Raw genomic sequence first — 24,644 nt, 5'->3', positions numbered from 1 at the left:
AAATTAGCTTCACATTACAGCTCAGGCTTCATCCGTACTAAAATGGTGGATATTACTCGTCTTCCTGCCGCTAACTCTAGCAGGCTTGTAATCACTTAAATCGGAGATTCCCGTGTTCACAGTTGATTTGAATGCAACAAACGTCCAGACTTCAATCAATGACGCACAGACAAAACGCCCTTTGGAACTGCTGGAGTCTTGAGTAAACATGCAGACAATTGAAGTTCTGAAGTGAGTACTTCTTTATGTGGATAAATAGGGCGTATTTGATCAATCTATTGCCTAAGTGTATATGCATAGCCTATAGATGTGGTAAAGACTAAAGAGGTCAATAGAACGCAGTCCGCGGGGGATAGAAGGAGGACGCCAGATTGGCGGAGCACATTCAACACATCTGATCTAACTAAGTGGATATTCGTCAAACTATGATTGATGTATTGGTACAGGCCCACAATGTGGTTACCGATGTTCGAATTGGATATATTTGGCTGTTTTCGCCGCATAACAGTTAGAAGTCGTCCCTTTTCAGGTTTAGAAGAAGTGACCGCTAAATGCTAACTCCCATTCGTGTAAACTGGTAGCATAGCTAGGATAGAGAAATCCGGGGTTGGAGGTCTGCCGTTTTCTGGTTGCAAAAATTCTAATAGTTTGACTAATTTAATTTTTGTGTGACAACAAGCAAGTGTAGTGTAGAGAATCATTGTCCCATCTAAACTGTTGTGAAATATATTTTACATAACCACAAATATAGTAATTTCAGCTGTTTTGAAGCTGGTATACAAAACATAAAGTAAAGAATGAAACGGAAGCATAGAAATGGCGCAGAAAGAACAGATCTACCGCTTCTTAGACTTGCTTTCAATGAGAATAACAGATCCATAACTCGCGTTTCTATGTGAACTTGTTGGTTTGCCCAAAAGTTACATATTGCAGCATTAAAATATAACTGTAATTCAGTTGATTGGTGATGACATGAACATGTTTTTTATTTCACCTTTTATTTAACCAGGTAAGCCAGTTGAGAACAATTTCTCATTTACAGCTGCGACCTGGCCAAGATAAAGCAAAGCTGTGCGATTAAAAACAACAACAGAGTTACAAATGGGGTATAAACAAAACATTAAAGTCAAAAAAACAACAGAAAATATATATACAGTGTGTGCAAATGTAGTAAGTTATGGAGGTAAGGCAATAAATAAATAGGCCATAGTGCAAAAATAGTTACCATTTCGTAATTAACACTGGAATGATAGATGTGCAAAAGATGATGTGCAAATAGAGATACTGGGGTGCAAATTATCAAAATAAATAACTGGAAGGAATGGCGGCCAAAGGAGGTGTTGGCTTTGGGGATGACCAGTGAGATATACCTGCTGGAGCGCAGACTACGGGTGGGTGTTGCTATGGTGACCAGTGAGCTAAGATAAGACTGGGATTTGCCTAGCAGTGATTTATAGATGACCTGGAGCCAGTGGGTTTGGCGACGAATATGTAGTGAGGGCCAGCCAACAAGAGCGTACAGGTCACAATGGTGGGTAGTATATGGGGCTTTGGTGACAAAACGGTTGACACTGTGATAGACTACATCCAATTTGCTGAGTAGAGTGTTGGAGGCTATTTTGTAAATGACATCGCCGAAGTCAAGGATCGGTAGGATAGTCAGTTTTACGAGGGCATGTTTGGCAGCATGAGTGAAGGAGGCTTTGTTGCGAAATAGGAAGCCGATTCTAGATCTAACTTTTGATTGGAGATGCTTCATGTGAGTCTGGAAGGAGAGTTTACGGTCTAACCAGACACCTAGGTATTTGTAGTTGTCCACATACTCTAGGTCAGACCCGTCGAGTAGTGATTCTAGTCGGGTGGGCGGGTGCAAGTAGTGTTCGGTTAAAGAGCATGCATTTAGTTTAACTAGTGTTTAAGAGCAGTTGGAGGCTACGGCAGGAGTGTTGTATGGCGTTGAAGCTCGTTTGGAGGTTTGTTAACAGTGTCCAATGACGGGCCAGATGTATACAAAATGGTGTCGTCCGCATAGAGGTGGATCAGAGCGTCACCAGCAGCAAGAGCGACATCATTGATATACACAGAGAATAGAGTCGGCCCGAGAACTGAACCCTGTGGCACCCCCACAGAGACAGCCTGAGGTCCAGACAACAGGCCCTCCGATTTGACACACAGAACTCTATATATATATATATATATTGGGGTTGACATCCATACAATCATCTTAGTCAGATTTTTACCTCAACATGTGTGAAATACACATGTAAACAATAGCCTAAGTGTAGGATACTTTTGCTGGGGGGGAATGAGTAGGTTTGGGAGGTTACTCCATGGCATCTTTCCCCCATGTGTTTCCATGGCATTTCCATTGTTTTGGTCGAGTCCATTAACCTATTTACTGCATCTATTGATCCTTCACTAAGCCCCGCCCCCCCCCTTGGTTACTGTTGCTACCTCAGACATTTTCCTGGGAAGCTCCAATTCCCCATTCAAACTACTGGAGAAAACCCCCTCAACGATCTTAAACTGTGTTTTTTAATACACAATCAAGTTGAACACAGTCTACCCCTTGCTAATCAGAGGAGTGTCCTACGAAGCAAGCTAGATCTACTCAGGGTTGTCTAAATCTAACCAGCTTCTAGCCCAAAGGCTGGCAGATGGCGACATTGAGTCGTGTCATCTTACTGTCCAAAATGCATTGTATGCAGCCGGTAACATGGACCGGTTCGTACCGAAAACATTCTCCATTCAAGCTGCATAGGCTTTGATTTCCTCCTTAACAGGAACATGTGTACTTTCCTTATCCAACACTATTTTCCACCATGCTAGAGTGGATGCATGATAATCCTGGATGTTGTGTATCGCGTTGAGTTTCAACCGGATTGGCTATCAGACCAGTGGTTCCTTTTCTTTTACCCTGCTGCATTAGCAGCGTTGCATTAGTGGAAACCTAGCCCTTGATCATGAGTCTCAGTTCCATTACATTACACATAAGTACGGAGGGTTTTGTTAAGAGCTCTGACGCTCAATCTGAACATTAACATGCGTCGCTTGCGGAACGGTTTTGGAAGCATAAGGACCTTCTTTCATATCAGCAATAAATATATAATTTAAAAAAACCCAAAATGTTAAATTGACACCTTGATAATGTAGTTAGGGTTAGTGTTCCCACAAGGCCATATCTCCATGTTACAGCACTTGTTTACGGAAGACGAGGCGACCACCTGTGCTATCTAGCATGCTCCGAACGCCTGTGTGGAAGTATAGTTAATCGGATGGCGGCACCCATAGCTGTATGGATCTGTGCAAAACTGTTGCATTAAGTGTATATTTTTATTTGAAGGATTCTTTCTTGCTGATGAAAGAAAAGGGCCATATATTTTGAAAGCCGTATCGCAAGCGATGATTATTGACGTTTCTGAACAGCGTCGGAATTGTAGTTCACCTGAGGTAGTTGTGGGCGATGCTAATGGCTGAGAACTGTAGGGACCAGGCAGTGCCGCCTAGAGTTTGAGATCTAGTAGAAACCAAGAATGTTCTAAGGGCAGACCTGGTTGTAGCTAGGTGTATTTTTAACTAACCCTTTTCCTAACCTTAACCTAATTCTCCTAACCTGCCACGTTAATTCTCTTAACCTGCTGCGTAAGTTCTCCTCACCTGCTACGAAAATGTATTTCTGCTAGTCAAAACCGTCAGACCCGCCCTGAGAACCGTCTTGGTTTCCACTAATGCAATAAGGTTAGGGGTGAAAAAAGACTGCAGAAACCTGATTGGCTGAATGCGATACACAACATCCAGGATGAGCTTTGAGCCACTCTAGCATGGTGGAGGAAAATGGTGTTTCATAAGGAAAGTACTAATGTTTCCCCAGTTTTTTTCAGCCTTCTAGCCATTTATACATTCTGGCATTAGGCCTACTGTTAGACCACAGTTAGAAGTTACCAGTGTCTTTGGTTAGACAGTGGTTACTTTACAAGGTAGGCCAGGGGTGTCAAACTCATTTCACCAAGGGCCGAGTGTCTGCGGGTTTTTGGTTTTTTCCTTTCAATTAAGACCTAGACAACCAGGTGAGGGGAGTTCCTTACTAGTTAGTGACCTTAATTCATCAATCAAGTACAAGGGTGGAGCGAAAACCCGCAGACACTTGGCCCTCCGTGGAATGAGTTTGACACATGGGTCTAGGCTGTATTCATGAATTGATTTATGTGCTTGTTCTATAGCCTATGGTCAATGGCCTCAAGTTATTAATGACACAAACATGAGAAATGAAATTAGAATGAATGATTGTATTTTCTTATCACAGCTTGGACATATGTCAATAGTCTAGTGAAATGGTGCTTTCAAGACAACTGGGAACTCTGGGGGAAACGAGGTCAAATCATGACATCAGTGATTTTCAAATCGGTAAGTCTGAGTTCTAGAAAGATGCGCGAGGTCCCGACTTTCGAATTCCGAGTTGGATCAGTGTTAAAAAATATTTTTCCCAGTCGGAGCTCGTTTTTCCCTAGTTCCCAGTTGTCTTGAAAGCCCTGAAGTCGGAGATTTCCGAGTTCACAGTTGATTTGAATGCGACAAACGTCCAAGACTTCAATCAATGGCGCACAGACAAAACGCCCTTTGGAACTGCTGCAGACAATTGAAGTTCTGAAGTGAGTACTTATTTATGTGGATAAATAGGGCGTATTTGATCAAACTATTGTGTAAGAGTATATGCATAGCCTATAGATGTGGTAAAGACGAAAGAGGTCAATAGAATGGCTGAGAACTGTAGGGACCAGGCAGTGCCGCCTAGAGTTTGAGATCTAGTAGAAACCAAGACTGTTCTCAGGGCAGACCTGGCTGTAGCTAGGTGTATTTTTAACTAACCCTTTTCCTAACCTTAACCTAATTATCCTAACCTGCCACGTTAATTCTCTTAACCTGCTGCGTAAGTTCTCCTCACCTGCTACGAAAATGTATTTCTGCTAGTCAAAACCGTCAGACCCGCCCTGAGAACCGTCTTGGTTTCCACTAATGCAATAAGGTTAGGGGTAAAAAAAAGACTGCAGCAACCTGATTGGCCGAATGCGTTCCACAACATCCAGGATGAGCTTTGAGGCACTCTAGCATGGTGGAGGGAAATGGTGTTTCATAAGGAAAGTACTAATGTTTCCCCAGTTTTTTTCTGCCTTCTAGCCATTCAATAAATTTTAAGGAGGAAATCGAAGCCTTTAGGTAGGAACCGGTCCACGAGGGATACGAATTTTTTATCCGACATGTAATTTACTCGCATAGAAAGGTTGGATGGTAACCTGGTTTGTGAAGGTAACTTTTTTTATTAATTTCCGGGTTGTTTGTGTGTTTTTATTCCAGACAGTCCCTCTCCAGCCTGGATCCTACCCAGCAGCAGCAGCTCTTGGTGGCCGGGTCTGCGGTGGCCGTGGGCGGGCTGCTGACCTGTTATTACCGGGTGTATCAAGGGAGGAAGACCAGGAGCATTCCTACAGGGGACGGGTGGTGGGGGGCAGGAGAGAAGCCTCAGTCAGAGGATGAGAAGGTTTTCTCCTTTGAGGTCCAAACTTCCGATGAAGAGATACAAGTAGGATAATAAGGGGATGAAACTTTATTATTATCAAGTTCGTAATAACAAAAGCATAATTGCTGCAAGTCTTATTGTCAGTTTCCACTGGGCACAAACTGTTTAAATCCACTTTGTTTCAACGTAATTTGCCAATATATTGCGACGTGGAATCTACATGTAAAATACATTTTAGATTAGAAAAAAATTATCAACGTAAACTGTTGTTTTGAGGGTGAAATTTCAACCACAGGATTGTCATCATGGTAACCAAATTTCAACAGACAATTGTATAAAATATGTTGAATGTGTACATTTTAAAACAATGTCAAGATCATCAACATTATATGCACTATCAAGGGGGGGAAAAACAATTGGCTGGGCAGCACCTCCTGCTGGAGAATTGATGTATCTACAGCTACCCCTTTGTTTCCCCATCCAGGGTATTAGCCAAGCCCAGCCATGATATTTGTCACTATAATGATTGTTGAGAGCTCTCCACTTGATTCACTGTTGCTGTCAGTCATTCCAAAGGGTAGGTTTAACAGAGCAAATGCAATGTGACCGTACTTTATCAATCATATATTATCAATGATGCTATTTAGCCCTATATAGCATTAGCTAAATCATCAATAGCTATTGTTTTAATTCAACTAAACATAGAGAATAAAATAGGGTTTCAAACTCTGGTTGACGTAAAATGTAGTGATTTTATTGAATTGTTTAGTTGTCAACACAACCCAATATCAACATTCGAAGGAGATGTATCTTCTGCTTGGATAGTTCCATCTGTGCCACTGACTTAGTCTGGCTTTAATTCTAGTTTGTCTACAAATTTAATAATTTATATTTCATCCAAAAATCTAACTTAAAGAATAGGACTAAATCAAACTATTTGAAAGTGCATTTAAATTTAGATTAGATTTAGTCCTATTCTTTTAACTTTAGATTTTCGGTTTAACTTAGATTTTTTTGGTTGCGATGGAGACGTGATTCCAACACATCAATTATTGATTTGTAGACAAACTGGAATTAAAGCCATTTCGCTACACCGCAATAACATCAGCTAAATATGTGACCAATACAATTTGATTTGATTTGAACTATCCAAGCAGAAGTTAAATCCCCTCCTCAAGTGTTGACAACCAAACATAATTCAATGTCACTTTTGAAAAACAATAAATAACCTATTAACTTGTTAACAAATTATATGTTAGGTTCACGCCCCCAACTCAGCCAAAAATACACATTAAAGAATGGGATTAAGCCATGGCTCAGTTGGTACTATCCAAGTTGGCTGGATGTCAAATTGGCTGGATGTCCTTTGGGTGGTGGACCATTCTTGATACACACAGGAAACTGTTGGAGCGTGGAACAACACAGCGTCGTTCAGTTCTTGACACAAACCGGTGTGCCTGGCACCTACTACCATACCCTGTTCAAAGGCACTTCAATCTTTTGTCTTTCCCATTCACCCTCTGAATGGAACACATACACAATCTCGAAGCTTAAAAATCCTTCTTTAACCAGTCTCCTCCCCTTCATCTACACTAATTGAAGTGGATTTAGTGACGTCAATAAGGGATCACAGTATTCACCTGGTCAGTCTGTCATGGAAAGAGCAGGTGTTCCTGGAGTAATGGTGACCAGTACCAGGATAAATAGATACTAATGGTAACCAATAATCAACAGCAGTGTAATGGAGTAATACATCTAATCAATGATCATTTTAGCAGCAGCGTAGGTTGTCTGAGTGGGTAGAGACCTGTGGATGGGCATCGAGTCAGTGTGGATAGTCTGTGGGGGAGGAGGGAACAGTATTTGTTAGCCATTTTAATAGTCTTCTAGCCAGGCGATAGAAGCTGTTTAGGAGTCTGTTTGTCTGAGCCTTGATGCAGCAGTACTGCCTGCCGGACCGGAGCATGGAGAACAGTGATCTCAACTGCAATCCAGGTCATTTGGTTCTGCTATTAGATGAAACACAGTGATAATACATTAATCTGTTGAATAAATAAACAAAATATCTGACATTTTGTATTCCCATATTGCAGTGATAGACATTTAGGGGACAACTAAACCAAAAGTCAGACATTGTTTTTTCCATTGGAATTTGATTGTGCTTTTAGATTGTTGAAAGCGTAGTGACAACACATTGGAAATTCAATTAACTTTTGGCTGTCTTTTTTGAGTGGGTGAGTATAGGTTGTAATCTCATTGATCAACGTCTCAACTAAATATTACCCAGTTGTCCACTTTGAAATGACGTGGTGTGCCCAGTGGATTAGGATTGAGTACCTTGTAACTTTGTATGTCCACAAGACATTTCTTCTTCTTCCTCCTCATTTTACATTTACATTTTAGTCATTTAGCAGACGCTCTTATCCAGAGCGACTTACAGGAGCAATTGGGTTAAGTGCCTTGCTCAAGGGCACATCGACAGATTTTTCACCTAGTCGGCTCGGGGATTAGAACCAGCGACCTTTCGGTTACTGGCACAACGCTCTTAACCACTAAGCTACCTGCCGCCTCCTCCTCCTCCTCCTCCTCCTCCTCCTCCTCCAGGACCTGTATGACCGTATTGACAGGACGCGGTACACTGAGCCGCTGGAGGACGCAGGCTTCCAGTACGGCTTCAACTCTACCTACCTGAAGGAGGTGGTCTCCCACTGGAGGCACACGTTTAACTGGAAGAAGCAGATTGCAATACTCAACAAGTACCCTCACTTCAAAACCAATATAGAAGGTCAGTAGCCTGACGATGACCACGTCATGATCTTGATAGTGCCAGTTGCTGTCTGTCTCGCTCTGTGTTTGGCATTTGTCAGGAATAATCCTTAAAGTCAGTTTTTAAATGTTGCTATAGAGAGTAAGACATTTTTATAAAGGCTCATACATGCTTATAACAAGTGACAAAGCCTTCAAGTGTTACCCCAATGTTTTACCCACTGCTCCCATCCTCTACCCCTGATTCCTTTCCCTTCAGGATTGGATGTACACTTCATCCATGTGCGTCCACCTCACCGTGAGGGCCAGAGGGTGTTGCCTCTAATGCTGGTGCACGGCTGGCCCGGCTCGGTCTATGAGTTCTACAGGATCCTGCCCCTACTCACTGACTCGCTGGACAGTCTGGCTTTCGAGGTCATCTGCCCTTCCATCCCTGGATATGGATTCTCCGAGGCTCCTCATAAGCAAGGTGAGGACTTGCTCATGGGGCATAACCTCTAAATCAGGGGTGTCAAACACATTCTGCCTCGGGGGGCCGCATTCGGTCTTCAACGAGGTCCAAACGGCTGCACTGAATGTGTTTTATTTCCTCACTGTCAAAAAAAAAGAGTAACGTTTTTTTTAAATGTCGATGCTCCCTGACTGTCTAGCTTTCATTTAGGTGAATATTAGTGAGCTGGACACAGTCAAGAAACTATATGAATGTACACTGAACAAAAATATAAACGCACCATGCAAAGTGTTGGTCCCTTGTTTCATGAGCGGAAATAAAAGAACCCAGAAATCTTCCATACGCACAAAAAGCTTATTTCTCTCAAATTCTGTCCACAAATTTGTTTACATCCCTGTTAGTGAGCATTTCTCCTTTGCCAAGACAATCCATCCACCTATCATGTGGCATATCAAGAAGATGATTAAACGGCATGATCATTACACAGGTGCACCTTGTGCTGGGGACAATAAAAGGCCACTCTAAAATGTGCAGTTCTGTCACACAACACAATGCCACAGATGTCTCAAGTTTTGAGGGAGTGTGCAATTGGCATGCTGACTGTAGTAATGTCCACCAGAGCTGTTGCCATGAATGTTAATTTCTCTACCATAAGCCGCCTCCAACGTCGTTTTAGAGAATTTGGCAGTACGTCCAACCGGCCTCACAACTGCAGACTATCTGTAACCGCGCCAGCCCAGGACCTCCACATCCAGCTTCTTCACCTGCGGGATCGTCTGAGACCAGCCACCCGGACAGCTGATGAAACTGGGTTTGCACAACCAAATAATTTCTGCACAAACTGTTAGAAACCGTCTCAGGGAAGCCCTTCTACGTACTCGTCATCCTCACCAGGGTCTTGACCTGACTGCAGTTCGGCGTCGTAACTGACTTCAGTGGGCAAATGCTCACCTTTGATGGCCACTGGCATGCTGGAGAAGTGTGCTCTAAACGGATGAATCCCGGTTTCAATGGTACTGGGCAGATTGCAGAGAGCATGAATGGTGTCGTGTGGGCGAACAGTTTACTGATGTCAACGTTGTGAACAGAGTGCCCCAAGGTGGGGTTATGGTATGGGCAGGAATAAGCTACGAACAACATTAGATTTTGTCTATGGAAATTTGAATGCACAGAGCTCCTGAGGCCCATTGTCGTGCCATTCATCCGCCGCCATCACCTCATGTTTCAGCATGATAATGCACGGCCCCAATGTCGTAAGGATCTGTACACAATTCCTGCAAGCTGAACATGTCCCAGTTCTTCCATGGCCTGCATACTCACCTGACATGTCACCCATTGAGCATGTTTGGGATGCTCTGGATCAACGTGTACGACCGCGTGTACCAGTTGCCGCCAATACCCAGCAACTTCACACAGCCATTGAAGAGGAGTGGGACAACATTCCACAGGCCACAATCAACAGCCTGATCAACTTTGTGAAGGAGATGTCGTACTGCATGAGGCAAATGGTGGTCACAACAGATACTGACTGGTTTTCTGATCCACGTCCCTACTTTTCTTTTGAAGGTATCTGTGACCAATACAAATCATGAGGTGGTGCCCAACCAGACAAAATTATTTAGTGTAGAGGTGCTGACTAATGGCGGATAAACTAACTTTTGGTTCAACCATAATGCATAAAATATGAGAGCGATATGTGACCAACATATGCATATCTGTATTCCCAGCCATGTGAATTCCATTTAGTAGGGCCATATTTATTTATTTAAATTGACTGATTTCCCTTTATGAACTGTAACTCAGTAAAATCTTTTGAAATTGTTGCAATTTGCATTTATTTTTGTTCAGTGTAGGTCCATTATCATTTCTACACAGTTGTGGTTTGGTTTTAGTCATTGTAAATTATATAGAGTTTGCCCCCCCCCCCCCGGCATAGACCACGTTCTGTCACATTGTTCGTTGCAAGAATTTGAGCTGGTGATATCCATATATCCTGCTAAGTGACCTATAATGTATCCCCCTATCTGGTTATACCATATATCTCCACACCACAGTAATACAGGGTTAGGTTACAGTAACCCCATAATGACAGGAGTTATAGAACCTAGAATAGCAATAAATATCTCACTTCTACCGTTTTTTCTTAACAAAATTTTATCAAGCAACATTTCAACATTTTGAATACAATAAGGAGATTTAATAAATAAACCATTTTGTAATTTTCTGATTTGTGGTAATTCATCTTTTTGGCTTTTTAACCCAGCCCTATTCAGTAAAGTCTTACTATTAGTTGACTAAACTAGGAATAGATGAGTTTTTACTAAGGGCTATGGTCTTCTTCTCTGGTGTCATACTAATGTATCTGCTGTTCTTCTGTGGTGTCCCTCCCTGCAGGGTTTAACTCTCTGGCTGCAGCGAGGGTCTTCCACAAGCTGATGGAGCGTCTGGGTTTCTCCGAGTATTATCTGCAGGGAGGAGACTGGGGCTCACTCATCACTACTAACATGGCCCAGATGAAGCCACAGTAAGAACAATTCTCCACTCTTTTTTTTTCTAGATGTGTGCACTTGCACACTCTCCGTCATAGATCGTAAAGCGTATCATTTTTTGTAAGCATTGGCTGGAGCAATGTTTATTCCATGAGGGGAAAAGAAAGTGTGCATCTGTACACTTTGGAAGAAGGCTGGAAAATTGGGAAGCAGCCTGAGAACAGAGTGACAGCCGGCCCCATTCCTCTCCAGTCCGGCCCCATTCCTCTCCAGTCCGGCCCCATTCCTCTCCAGTCCGGCCCCATTCCTCTCTAGTCCGTCCCCATTCCTCTCTAGTCCGTCCCCATTCCTCTCCAGTCCGTCCCCATTCCTCTCCAGTCCGGCCCCATTCCTCTCCAGTCCGGCCCCATTCCTCTCCAGTCCGGCCCCATTCCTCTCCAGTCCGGCCCCAATCCTCTCCAGTCCGGCCCCAATCCTCTCCAGTCCGGCCCCAATCCTCTCCAGTCCGGCCCCATTCCTCTCCAGTCCGGCCCCATTCCTCTCCAGTCCGGCCCCATTCCTCTCCAGTCCGGCCCCATTCCTCTCCAGTCCGTCCCCATTCCTCTCCAGTCCGTCCCCATTCCTCTCCAGTCCGTCCCCATTCCTCTCCAGTCCGTCCCCATTCCTCTCCAGTCCGGCCCCATTCCTCTCCAGTCCGGCCCCATTCCTCTCCAGTCCGGCCCCATTCCTCTCCAGTCCGTCCCTTTGGAACCCTTTTGATCTTTGTTGATCTCTTAGGTGGAAGCAATATGGCGGAAGCTCCACCACCACACTGATGATACCTATCCAGACCCTTCAGATACACAGCTCCACCACCACATTGATTATACCCATCTAGACCCTTCAGATACACAGCTCCACCACCACATTGATTATACCTATCCAGACCCTTCACATCTGCAAATATCGAAGGGTTGCGTGTCCCCAAACTCGCTCCTGGGGACTCCCAAGGTGTGCACATTTGGGTGTTTGCTGTACAGCACTACACAGATGATTTAACTCCTCAAGTTTTGAGTATTTGAATTAGCTGTGTAGTGCTAGGGCAAAAAAAACAAACATAAGGTGCACCCCTTGGGGTCCCTAGGACTGAGTTTGGGAAACACTAGGTCACGGGGACATTTAGTGTGCACAGAATAAAATGTCTTCAGAGCATCAACGCTACAACCATCAAGCAGACTGATTTTCCTCTGTTGGATGACCACAGTCTTATCTGTTCTCTTCCCGTGCTACTGTGTAGGTGTGTGAAGGGTCTCCACCTCAACATGTTTACTAGTGAACAGATGGGGTTGGGTGGCCTGTTTTCTATCCTGATTGGCCGCTACCTGCCCTGGCTGGTTGGGTTCACCCGGGAGGATGTCAGGAGGTTGTTTGGTTCAGGAGGTTTCATGGAGAGGAACGTCTATGAGATCCTCCGAGAGACCGGTTACCTGCACATCCAGGCCACCAAGCCAGACTCCGCTGGTGAGAATGTCATCGCGCACATTTTTATTACCTGATATTTCACCTGGCATTTTGATGATCCACAACTCCCAGGCTTTTTAAATGAGTGTTTTGAGCATGAGACTGAATTGTTGGTCTGTTTTTACTATTGGTCTGTAGTACTTTTAACAACACCACCACACACACACGTGGTGATTTACTTGATCCATGTTTTGCTGCAGCCCTTATTGCTGAATAATTAACCCATATTTTTTAACCTGATGTTTATATCTGCTGCTATCCCCAAGGTTTGGAAGGCGGCCCATGTACTTCCCCCTTCACAAAGGTCAATCATTATCGGCCTATTTCTAAACTTTCTTGGCTAGCTAAAATATTAGAATCCTTGATTAATTCTCAGCTAAGATCTTTCATATCTTTGAAATGTATTCTAAATGTACATCAGTGGGGTTTTAGACCAGGTCATAGTACTATCTCTGCTGCATCCCTAGTTATATAAATGATGTGGTTAACTGTATGGATAAAAGGCAACATGGTGCTGCCCTCTTCACTGACCTGTCAAAGGCTTTCGATACTGTTGATCACTCACTGCTAATTCAGAGGCTTTCCTCAATTGGCCTAGACCAGGCGGCGGGTAGCTTAGTGGTTAAGAGCGTTGTGCCAGTAACCGAAAGGTCGCTGGTTCTAATCCCCGAGCCGACTAGGTGAAAAATCTGCCGACGTGCTCTTGAGCAAGGCACTTAACCCTAATTGCTCCTGTAAGTCGCTCTGGATAAGAGCGTCTGCTAAATGACTTAAACCATTAACTTTTATTTTATTTTTTATTACTTGACATAGACCTCAATGGATATCTACTGATGGTGTTACATCAGGTTTCCTGGATATTACGAAAGGTGTCCCGCAGGGGTCGATTCTGGGTCATGTACCTTTTACTGTTTACATGAACAATATAGACATACTGTTGTGTATGCTATTGCCCCCACGGTTGACCAGGTTCTATCTGAACTACAGTCTACCTTCATTGTATTACAGAAAACCTTTGACCTGAAATTAGTTACCGAATGCCGGTAAAACTAAGTGTGTTGTTCTCTAGAGCATATAAAAAGAAGTCTGATGCAAGCATATGCACTTTGGATGGTGTCCATATTTGATCGTGTCCGTGCTTACAAATATCTGGATAGGTGAAAAGCTGCTGTTTTTTAAAAAGCATATTGATGAGTTAAGAAGCTGAGAATAAAAATAGTCTTCTTCTATAGAAATAGGTCCTGCCTCTCGCTAAATAGTAGACATACGAGTTACCACACCCGATCTCAGGGATGGCTAACTCTGGAAATTCCTTTTGGTCTCTACTGAGTTAGGCAAATCCATTTTTATTCGTCAAATGCTCAGAATAAAACAGGTGTAGACCTTACCGTGAAATGCTTACTTACAAGCCCTTAACCAACAATGCAGAGTAAGAAAATGCTAAATAAACAAAATGTAAAAAAAAAAAAAAAAGTAACAATAACGAGGCTATATACAGGGGGTACCGGTACCAAGTCAATGTGCGGGGGTACGGGTTATTCAAGTTAATTGAGGTCATATGCTCCTGTAGGTAGGGGTAAAGTAACTATGCATAGATAATAAACAGCGAGTAGCAGCAGCATAAAAAAAGAGGGTCTATGCAAATAGTCCGGGTAGCAATTGGAGTAACTGTTCAGGAGTCTTATGGCTTGGGGGTAGAAGCTGTTAAGGAGCCTTTTGGACCTAGACTTGGCGCTCCGGTACCAGTCTATGACTTGGGTGGCTGGAGTCTTTGACAAATTGTAGGGCCTTCCTCTGACACCACCTGGTATAGAGGTCCTGGATGGTAGGAAGCTTGGCCCCAGTGATGTACTGGGCCGTACACACAACCCTCTGTAGCGAGTTGCGGTCAGATGCCAAACAGTTGCCATACCAGGCGGTGATGCAACCAGTCAGGATGCTCTTTTTTCGGATCTGAGGACCCATGCCAAATCTTTTTAGTCTCCTGAGGGGGAATGGGTGTTATCGTGCCCTCTTCACGACTATCTTGGTGTGTTTGGACCATGGTAGTTTGAAGCTCTCGACCTGCTCCACTACAGCCCCGTCGATGTGAATGGGGGCGTGTTCAGCCCTCCTTTTCCTGTAGTCCACAATCTGCTCCTTTGTCTTGCTCATGTTGAGGGAGAGGTTGTTGTCCTGGTACCACACTGCCAGGTCTCTGACCTCCTCCCTATAGGCGGTCTCATCATTGTCGGTGATCAGGCCTACCACCGTTGTGTCGTCAGCAAACTTAATGATTTTGTTGGAGTCGTGTTTAGCCACGCAGTCGTGGGTGAACATGGAGTACAGGAAGGGACTAAGCACGCACCCCTGAGGGGCACCCGTGTTGAAGATCAGCGTGGCAGATGTTTTGTTGCTTACCCATACCGCCTGGGGGCGTCCCGTCAGGAAGTCCAGGATCCAGTTGCAGAGGGAGGTGTTTAGTCCCAGGGTCCTTAGCTTAGTGATGAGCTTTGAGGGCACTATGGTGTTGAACACTGAGCTGAAGTCAATGAACAGCATTCTCACGTAGGTGTTCTTTTTGTCCAGGTGGGAAAGGGCAGTGTGGAGTGCAATAGAGATTGCGTCATCTGTGGATCTGTTGGGGCGGTATGCGAATTGGAGTGGGTCTAGGGTTTCTGGGATAATGGTGTTGATGTGAACCATGACCAGCCTTTCATAGCACTTCATGGCTACAGACGTGAGTGCTACGGGTCGGTAGTCATTTAGGCAGGTTACCTTGGCTGTTCTTGTGCACATGGACTATGGTGTTCTGCTTTAAACGTGGTTATTTCAGACTGTCAGGGAGAGGTTGAAAATGTCAATGAAGACTCTGAGTACACGTCCTGGTAATCCGTCTGGCCCTGCGGCCTTGTGAATAATAATAATAATGTTGACCTGTTTAAAGGTCTTACTCACATCGGCTACGGAGAGCGTGATCACACAGTCATCCGGAACAGCTGGTGCTCTCATGCAGCTTTTAGTTTTTCTTGCACCTTATTTGTGGAACAACCTTCAAAATGTTCTTACATTTTATGTTTTGGTGCCGCTAGGGCAGTTCAGATAGCTGATTGAGGACCTTATTACTGATGAATGTGTTTTTTATGACAGTTTTTCTTTCTGCTTGTATTTTATGTAATTCAGGGCTCATCTGTAAAAGAGACCATGGTCTCAGTATGACTCCCTGATAAAAAATAAAGGTTAAATAAAATGCATGGACACACAGACCTCTGAAGGCTTAGCTGTAGTAGTGGTACTAATCATATTGTGGACTGTCTCCCCCTGCAGGTTGTGGAGTGAATGACTCTCCAGTAGGCCTGGCTGCTTACATGCTGGAGAAGTTCTCCACCTGGACTGACTTCAACAACAGGGACTTGGAAGATGGGGGGCTGGAGAGGTAAAAGCAACAGTTAACCCCTGTTTACTTTGGGTTGTGAGTGGTGATATATATATATATATATATATATATATATATATATATATATATATATATATATATATATATATTTTTTATTTATTTATTTATTTATTTTAGGGGGTCAATATATTGATGACCCATCAATTACTCTCACTCAAATGATGGTCAGATCTGCCAAAACTGTAGGGGAAACATTCAATACATTTGTCCCCTCAAAACAATGATCCTATTCTATTCTCATGAACATGTTGCCTTGGCAACACCCATTCACGGTCCTATTCACTAGACACCAAACGGGGAAAAACACCAACTGAAACAGAGGGACTACCTGGGTTGTATTCATTAGTGTACACCGTAGCAAGACATTTTGCAACTGAAAACGTTTCCCATTGGGGAATGAATAAAACCCCAGGGCTGTTGATTGGTTCATTGATAAAAGCCTGGTTCCTGTCTTTAGGAAATTCACCCTGGATGACCTGCTGACCAACATCATGATCTACTGGACCACCGGCACCATCGTGTCCTCCATGAGGTTCTACAAAGAGAACATTGAGAACAGACCAGATAACAAGTGAGTGTGTGGTGGCATAGTGCTCCAATACGACGTGGGCTGTTCCTATAGGGCCTGTCCTTTAATACGACGGGGGCTGTTCCTATAGGGCCTGTCCTTTAATACGACGAGGGCTGTTCCTATAGGGCCTGTCCTTTAATACGACGGGGGCTGTTCCTATAGGGCCTGTCCTTTAATACGGCGGGGGCTGTTCCTATAGGGCCTGTCCTTTAATACGACGGGGGCTGTTCCTATAGGGTCTGTCCTTTAATATGACGGGGGCTGTTCCTATAGGGCCTGTCCTTTAATATGACGTGGGCTGTTCCTATAGGGCCTGTCCTTTAATATGACGTGGGCTGTTCCTATAGGGCCTGTCCTTTAATACGGCGGGGGCTGTTCCTATAGGGCCTGTCCTTTAATATGACGTGGGCTGTTCCTATAGGGCCTGTCCTTTAATACGACGGGGGCTGTTCCTATAGGGCCTGTCCTTTAATACGACGGGGGCTGTTCCTATAGGGTCTGTCCTTTAATATGACGGGGGCTGTTCCTATAGGGCCTGTCCTTTAATACGACGGGGGCTGTTCCTATAGGGCCTGTCCTTTAATACGACGGGGGCTGTTCTTACAGGGCCTGTCCTTTAATACGACGGGGGCTGTTCCTATAGGGCCTGTCCTTTAATACGACGGGGGCTGTTCCTATAGGGCCTGTCCTTTAATACGACGGGGGCTGTTCCTATAGGGCCTGTCCTTTAATACGACGGGGGCTGTTCCTATAGGGTCTGTCCTTTAATATGACGGGGGCTGTTCCTATAGGGCCTGTCCTTTAATACGACGGGGGCTGTTCCTATAGGGCCTGTCCTTTAATACGACGTGGGCTGTTCCTATAGGGCCTGTCCTTTAATATGACGTGGGCTGTTCCTATAGGGCCTGTCCTTTAATATGACGGGGGCTGTTCCTATAGGGCCTGTCCTTTAATATGACGGGGGCTGTTCCTATAGGGCCTGTCCTTTAATACGGCGGGGGGCTGTTCCTATAGGGCCTGTCCTTTAATACGACGGGGGCTGTTCCTATAGGGCCTGTCCTTTATACGACGAGGGCTGTTCCTATAGGGCCTGTCCTTTAATACGACGGGGGCTGTTCCTATAGGGCCTGTCCTTTAATACGGCGGGGGCTGTTCCTATAGGGCCTGTCCTTTAATACGACGGGGGCTGTTCCTATAGGGTCTGTCCTTTAATATGACGGGGGCTGTTCCTATAGGGCCTGTCCTTTAATATGACGGGGGCTGTTCCTATAGGGCCTGTCCTTTAATACGGCGGGGGCTGTTCCTATAGGGCCTGTCCTTTAATACGACGGGGGCTGTTCCTATAGGGCCTGTCCTTTAATACGACGAGGGCTGTTCCTATAGGGCCTGTCCTTTAATACGACGGGGGCTGTTCCTATAGGGCCTGTCCTTTAATACGGCGGGGGCTGTTCCTATAGGGCCTGTCCTTTAATACGACGGGGGCTGTTCCTATAGGGTCTGTCCTTTAATATGACGGGGGCTGTTCCTATAGGGCCTGTCCTTTAATATGACGGGGGCTGTTCCTATAGGGCCTGTCCTTTAATACGACGTGGGCTGTTCCTATAGGGCCTGTCCTTTAATACGACGGGGGCTGTTCCTATAGGGCCTGTCCTTTAATACGACGGGGGCTGTTCCTATAGGGTCTGTCCTTTAATATGACGGGGGCTGTTCCTATAGGGCCTGTCCTTTAATACGACGGGGGCTGTTCCTATAGGGCCTGTCCTTTAATACGACGTGGGCTGTTCCTATAGGGCCTGTCCTTTAATATGACGTGGGCTGTTCCTATAGGGCCTGTCCTTTAATATGACGGGGGCTGTTCCTATAGGGCCTGTCCTTTAATATGACGGGGGCTGTTCCTATAGGTCCTTTAATATGACGGGGGCTGTTCCTATAGGGCCTGTCCTTTTAATATGACGGGGGCTGTTCTTACAGGGTCTGTCCTTTAATATGACGGGGGCTGTTCCTACAGGTCCTTTAATATGACGTGGGCTGTTCCTATAGGTCCTTTAATATGACGTGGGCTGTTCCTATAGGGCCTGTCCTTTAATATGACGGGGGCTGTTCCTATAGGGCCTGTCCTTTAATATGACGGGGGCTGTTCCTATAGGGTCTGTCCTTTAATACGACGGGGGCTGTTCCTATAGGGCCTGTCCTTTAATATGACTGGGGCTGTTCCTATAGGGCCTGTCCTTTAATACGACGGGGGCTGTTCCTACAGGTCCTTTAATATGACGTGGGCTGTTCTTACAGGGCCTGTCCTTTAATATGACGTGGGCTGTTCTTACAGGGCCTGTCCTTTAATACGACGTGGGCTGTTCTTACAGGGCCTGTCCTTTGTAGTTCGATCATATGTGATCCTTGCGGGACTTGAACCCATGACCAATCAATCGCAGAACCCTAATCATGCTTGCTTTGTGTTACGATAACAGGCTCCTAATAATGAGAATGTTCTAGGTGGTTGTTTTACCTACTTTAGTTGAATGTACTGATCGTAAAGACGCTCTGCTAAATGAGTGTCTGCTATGACTAAAATGTAGAATGTATGGCTGTGTTTGTTAACCTGTCTCTTGTGTCCTCAGGACGGCGGTGTATGTGCCTACAGGCCTGGCCGCGTTCCCCAACGAGCTCATGCACGTGCCCCAGCCGTGGGCCAAGGCCAGGTTCAGGAACATCTATTCCTACTCTTACATGCCCAGAGGAGGACACTTTGCTGCCTTCGAGGAGCCACAGCTGCTGGCTGACGACCTGCTGCAGTTTGTTAAGAAGGTGGAGAAGTTGTAGAGTGGATGGATACAACAGAGGTTGAGTGCACTCTCCACTGCTGACAAGTGCCTGGAAGAAAAACCCAACAGGACTGCAGAACGTGATAACACTACAGCTTGGAATTGTAGCTTTGCACTACAAACATTTAAACATTTAGCTTTGATTTAATGCACTGTCTGATTATCAGGTTAATACTTTGTCAAACAATGATGTTAAAACTGCAATATGATCATGCTCAGTGATTGTGTTTGTGCAATATTAGGCCTGTGCAGTCTAAACATAAATTGACCAATACTGTAATAAGAAAATGAAATGATCAGCACTTCAAATTCAGATTACAAATGTCTTCCAGATTGCACAAGAACTGTGCGGAAGCAGCCTCAATCACAGATGTCTCTATTCTTCTCGTTGCAATAATGCACGACTGCTGTAATCATGTCTGTTGTGACGACCCTGTAATGCAGGGGTGTCAAACTCATTCCACGGAGGGCCAAGTGTCTGCAGGTTTTTGGTTTTTCCTTTCAGTTAAGACCTAGACAACCAGGTGAGGGGAGTTCGTTACTGATTAGTGACCTTAATTCATCAATCAAGTACAAGGGAGGAGTGAAAACCCGCAGACACTGGGCCCTCCGTGGAATGAGTTTGACACATGCTGTAGTGTCTAATATTTGTGGGGCTGGTTTCCAGGAGTGACCTGGATACAGCTTAAGCCTAGTCCTGAACTAAACATTGAGCATGAGATTAGGCTACGTCTTAGACTAAAAACATGTCCAGAAAACCATGATGCATTTTCTGTGGACCCCAGGAAGACTAGCCGTCACTAAGGTGTCAGCTTTATGAGGATCGAAATTAAACAAATTTAACATCCACAAGTCAATAATTCACAAGATGTTGAACACAAGACTTAGGCCTATGTGTGCTGCAATTAATTCTGCTTTTAGCTGCAAAATGTGTATAATTCAAATAAACCTTAAATACTTTAGTGATCCAGCTTAGACTGACATACAGTGCTGTATATTTCCCAAAGATTGTTTCGTACATTTAAGCAATTGAAAACCAAGACATGACATTTTACAGGTACAGCCTGTGTTGAGTCTCAACCGGATGACAAGTAGGCATACAGTGCACAAAGTCATTTAGCTCTATACAGTCACAGCACCAACACTGCTTTCATTACAACATACCCAAGCGAAACGTCAATACCTAAGAAGACAACATATCATTCATTAAAAATCATTCTGTACAGATGACGCCAGTCATTCCTATGAACCTTTAAGAACCTAGTCCCTGTACTGGGCTCAGGGTTACAGGGAGACAGTGGTCCCTGAGAGAGACCGGTATGGTGCACACATGTCAATCCGCTCGGTCAACACCTCTTGGTCTGTAGTCACAAATCATCCGAGTGCTGATCTAGAATCGGGTACCGTCTGTCCATATAATGTTAGTCATTGTGACCTAAAAAGGTCAAACTGACCTGAAATCAGCACTCAAGTTTGGCCTTTTAGATCAGTATGACCAGGTTTATATAGACGGGGACCTGATCCTAGATCAGTGCTGGGCCATATGGACAAACATCTGGATAAATAGAACAATACATTTATAACCATGTACACCACAGTTTTAAATGATCCTTTAAAATACTAGTTTGATGGTTGTAGTCATCAATTGTCCCATATTAGGAAACGTATTCATTTCAAACATCACATCTCTCTAGTGTAGGCTACTTATCGTAATGAACGATATCAGCAAAATGCCTCCGATAAGTGATTGGTGTCAGTGATTTTCAGTTCATCATCCCAGCTTTACCCTAGATCAGCACTCCTACTCAGAGAAACGCTTTGTGATCACAGGTTCCTGTCTCATCTCATACTATGGCTGTGGCTCCTTTCCTTGTCCCTTGCTGAAGACTTTGATAACAATGGGGGCCTGAAATCACACATAGTCCTGCCAGTCAGTCTGCCCTCCTCCCTGAAAGGGCCCAAACACACTACTAGTGTCACAAGACAGAGCAATAACTTGTCTCTTCACCCGCGTGGGGACCGTAAAATCCAGTTTGGCCCGGAACCACCCCACGCCACAGTCCCTGTGGGCCAGAACCATGACCGTCGTGGCCGTGAGCTGGACAGGTTCAGCGTCAGACAACAGTTTGGAAGAGATGCCTAAGGCAGAAGGAGATGCGGAGGCTGCGGTCACCGGCGGATAGTATCACCTCCTCCATGTTGACCTCGTACAGCTCCTTGGGGAGGAGGGAGCCACCGAGGAGGAGGAGCACGCGGGGGACCAGGGAGAGGGAGAAGAGCACCTCCAGTTGTTGGAGAAACCTCCTCAAGGTCTTGGAAGGTACGCTGGCACCACCTCCAGTCCAGGCCTCCTGTGGTGGACTGACCGGGCCTCCAACCCACCACCACCTCATTCTGGGGGGAGAGAGAGAGAGGCCTGGGGTCAAACAGCAACTCATAGATCCTAGACAACACTGCTAGGAGCAGGGCTATTATAGCAGCCAGTCATGGGCTCTTTCTGAAATGGTCCCCTTCATTCTTATCTCCTCGCCTCCTCCACTGTATTGGAGGAGGCTCCCAAGGTTAATCTCCTCTGACCTTCTCCAATGTGTTTTGAGAAGGAGGTGAGGAGAGACGAAGCAAGAAATTGAGGAAAGAAAGTGAGAGAGTCATGGATGTCGATTCATTGTTGAGAATCATAATTGAGGACGGAGGAAGCATCACTGCCCAGCACTCACCTGCATGGCAGCTTGCTGTCTGTTCTGAGAGTACACCAGCTGGTCATGGGTAGCTGTTGTCTCTGGTAGAGGATACACTTCAGTATCTCACTGCTTGGAGGGGGGGCAGAGAGGGGGCAGTGGTGGTTGTGTCTGGGCCGGTCTCGGTGATCACCTGGCAGGTGCTGTCTGCAGATGAAGGATCTATGGGTACAACACAATGTAGATAGAATCATCTGATAGGTCCACCTCAGACTCAGAGCAGATCACACTTTCAAATAACACATCTTCTCAAACGTTTTAGGATATAGGATGTGATCAGTGTGTGTGTTTTGGCTCAATAATAAGCTTACTTTGCAATACAATCAATGCCCTAGCTATATGTATCAAATAATCGATCACCTGACGTATCATACATATGACCTGGCTGATGTATTCGTGATACATTTATCTAGCTACAAATAGCAGCACGTGAACATCATGGGTAAGTGAATAGGAATACATTTAACAGTGACCCACCAAAATCACAGACACGGCCGTGTATGTAGTTTTCCTTATCTTTCGTGCCTACGACATCTTTGGATTTTCATTTAATCTGACGATATATACATTTGCCTTGAACCTGTTTGGTGTGTTTATATATATTTGATTGTTGTTGTCGGTGTTTTCTGGGATAGTCGTCCTGACGTTTCTGGAGCCGGTGGTTCTTCTGAGAAGTCATTTGTCCGGCTCGGGTCGTTACATTCTGTGTCAGATTGAACGTGTACGTTGATCCGTTTTCCTTGCGATGTTTGGATGCATAATTTGTGAATGTATTAGTTGTTTCTAAGCTCACCGTGAGCACTTCCCTGTTTGTTTGTTCCGCCATCGCTGATTGGTTTTGAAAAACCCTCTCAGTGCGTTGCATCATGGGAGACATCGGTAGGAAGACTGGAGCCCGTCAATTAGAGCCACCTAGCGGTGAGTTTGTGGAGACGGAGACAAGCACAGTGGCAGCAGCGCACAGTTCAATTCAATTTGATATCAGTCCGTTCTGAGAAGTAAACTATCAGAAGAGGCCTGGCAAACGAGTAAGTTTATCGCAGCAATGAAAACGTAATCAGTATGTTGGCTTTTAAAGTGAACTGATTGTAGTTACTTATGTGGCTGACGCGGTGTATGTGTTTGTTTTGATCAGTTGGCTGTCAGGTGCAGTTCTCAGGTGATTTGGACGGACGTGCGCGGATGGCTTCAGTGTGTGTGGCTGTCGGTGTTCGACCCTTGAACAAAAGGTCTGTATACTGAGGGATTCTGGCAAAATGTATGTTCTTTATGTCAACTCGCCTTTAATCGGAATGGACAATCCATAACAATGTTTTTCATGTTGCCGTATCAGATTGATATAACTTGATTTATGATGACATGACTCAACATATGAATGAAGCAGTGGGGTCGGTGCCATTTAAGATGAGGGAGGACGAAAAAAAAAAAAAGTATGGGCCTTATTTCTATTACAGCAAATTGGATGGCGGTCATTCTTGGCTTTATCTTGGCCAGGTCGCAGTTGTAAATGAGAACTTGTTCTCAACTGGTTTACCTGGTTAAATAAAGGTGAAATAAAAAATAAAAAAATAAATAAATAAAAATTCATTTTCCATTCACCCAGTTCAATGTAACAGCGATAGGTTTAGGCTACTACGTGACAACTCGAATTTTCCCCATACCCATCATGAGGTTGCTACAACCTAACCTATTTAATGAAAGTTTACAACACAGGTGCACAGGTCGAGTGATTTTTTTTTTTTGGTAATCAAGGTGACAGTTTTGTTTTCTTGAGTGGATGGTCGGGGGCTGGAACCTAATTACAAATCATTTGTAGATTGCAAATTGACTGCAAGAAGCCCAAACATATGTTTGACTAGAACATCATAATTTCAAACCTTGCTTACATCTGTATAAGATCGCATGTCTCTTATGTGTGGGAATACTTGGGAACATATTTCTTAAATTAAAATCACTTGGAGCTGATTTCCTGATGTTTTTACTTGTCTTATGTCCAACAATGAAAATAAAAACACCCGTGGGCCGCCAGTTGGGGAACTCCGTTTTTACACCGGTGGGCCCCGGAGGCAATAAATTAATAAAACCAAAAACGTACGTTGACTTGGAAGAGTTCCAGCGTTGGATAGCCATAGCCAGCTAGTTAACATAGCATCCCTCTCAGTTTTGAGCTGGGTGTTTGAGTAGGCTAAACTAGCTAGCTAGCTGTAGCTTATGCTTTCAGTACTAAAGATTCATTCTCTGATCCTTTGATTGGGTTGACAAAATGTCAGTTAATGCAGCAAGAGCTCTGATAGGTTGGAGGATGTCCTCCGGAAGTTGTCATAATTACTGTGTAAGTCTATAGAATGGGGTGAGA

General features: G+C 44.6%; 1 protein-coding gene and 1 long non-coding RNA gene across 3 annotated transcripts; one reads left to right on the top strand and one right to left on the bottom strand.

The window, feature by feature from the left end:
• ephx5 (epoxide hydrolase 5) lies at nucleotides 1-19,917 on the top strand. 2 transcript variants are annotated; one of them, XM_041859173.2, is made up of 9 exons: nucleotides 1-231; nucleotides 5,353-5,578; nucleotides 8,120-8,300; nucleotides 8,541-8,750; nucleotides 11,127-11,256; nucleotides 12,498-12,721; nucleotides 16,028-16,136; nucleotides 16,615-16,728; nucleotides 19,347-19,917. In XM_041859173.2, exons 1-9 carry the CDS (start codon nucleotides 209-211, stop codon nucleotides 19,546-19,548), a joined length of 1,419 nt encoding a protein of 472 aa, XP_041715107.2. In that variant the 5' UTR covers nucleotides 1-208; the 3' UTR covers nucleotides 19,549-19,917. The 2 variants fall into 2 exon arrangements, with proteins under 2 accessions (XP_041715107.2, XP_041715106.2); XM_041859172.2 differs by lacking the exon at nucleotides 1-231 and adding an exon at nucleotides 4,552-4,649.
• A 189-nt stretch (nucleotides 19,918-20,106) lies between these two features.
• LOC121548048 lies at nucleotides 20,107-23,124 on the bottom strand. Its single transcript, XR_005996590.2, has 3 exons — nucleotides 22,766-23,124; nucleotides 22,268-22,450; nucleotides 20,107-21,944 (listed from the first exon to the last, which is right to left on the bottom strand). It is a non-coding gene; the product is annotated as an uncharacterized LOC121548048 (long non-coding RNA).
• Nucleotides 23,125-24,644: the final 1,520 nt, after the last annotated feature.

Source organism: Coregonus clupeaformis, unplaced genomic scaffold (assembly GCF_020615455.1).
Source record: "Coregonus clupeaformis isolate EN_2021a unplaced genomic scaffold, ASM2061545v1 scaf1107, whole genome shotgun sequence".
NCBI classification, from domain to species: domain Eukaryota; kingdom Metazoa; phylum Chordata; class Actinopteri; order Salmoniformes; family Salmonidae; genus Coregonus; species Coregonus clupeaformis.
This window is presented reverse-complemented; position numbering and strand designations above follow the sequence as displayed.

What these genes read in the sequence shown, in the direction of transcription:
- ephx5 (XM_041859172.2), top strand. Translation starts at nt 4,567, where the DNA reads ATGCGACAAACGTCCAAGACTTCAATCAATGGCGCACAGACAAAACGC. An exon ending in CGAGGCTCCTCATAAGCAAG is followed by an intron (nt 8,751 to 11,126) that starts GTGAGGACTTGC and finishes CCCTCCCTGCAG; the next exon opens with GGTTTAACTCTCTGGCTGCA. An exon ending in GAGAACAGACCAGATAACAA is followed by an intron (nt 16,729 to 19,346) that starts GTGAGTGTGTGG and finishes TTGTGTCCTCAG; the next exon opens with GACGGCGGTGTATGTGCCTA.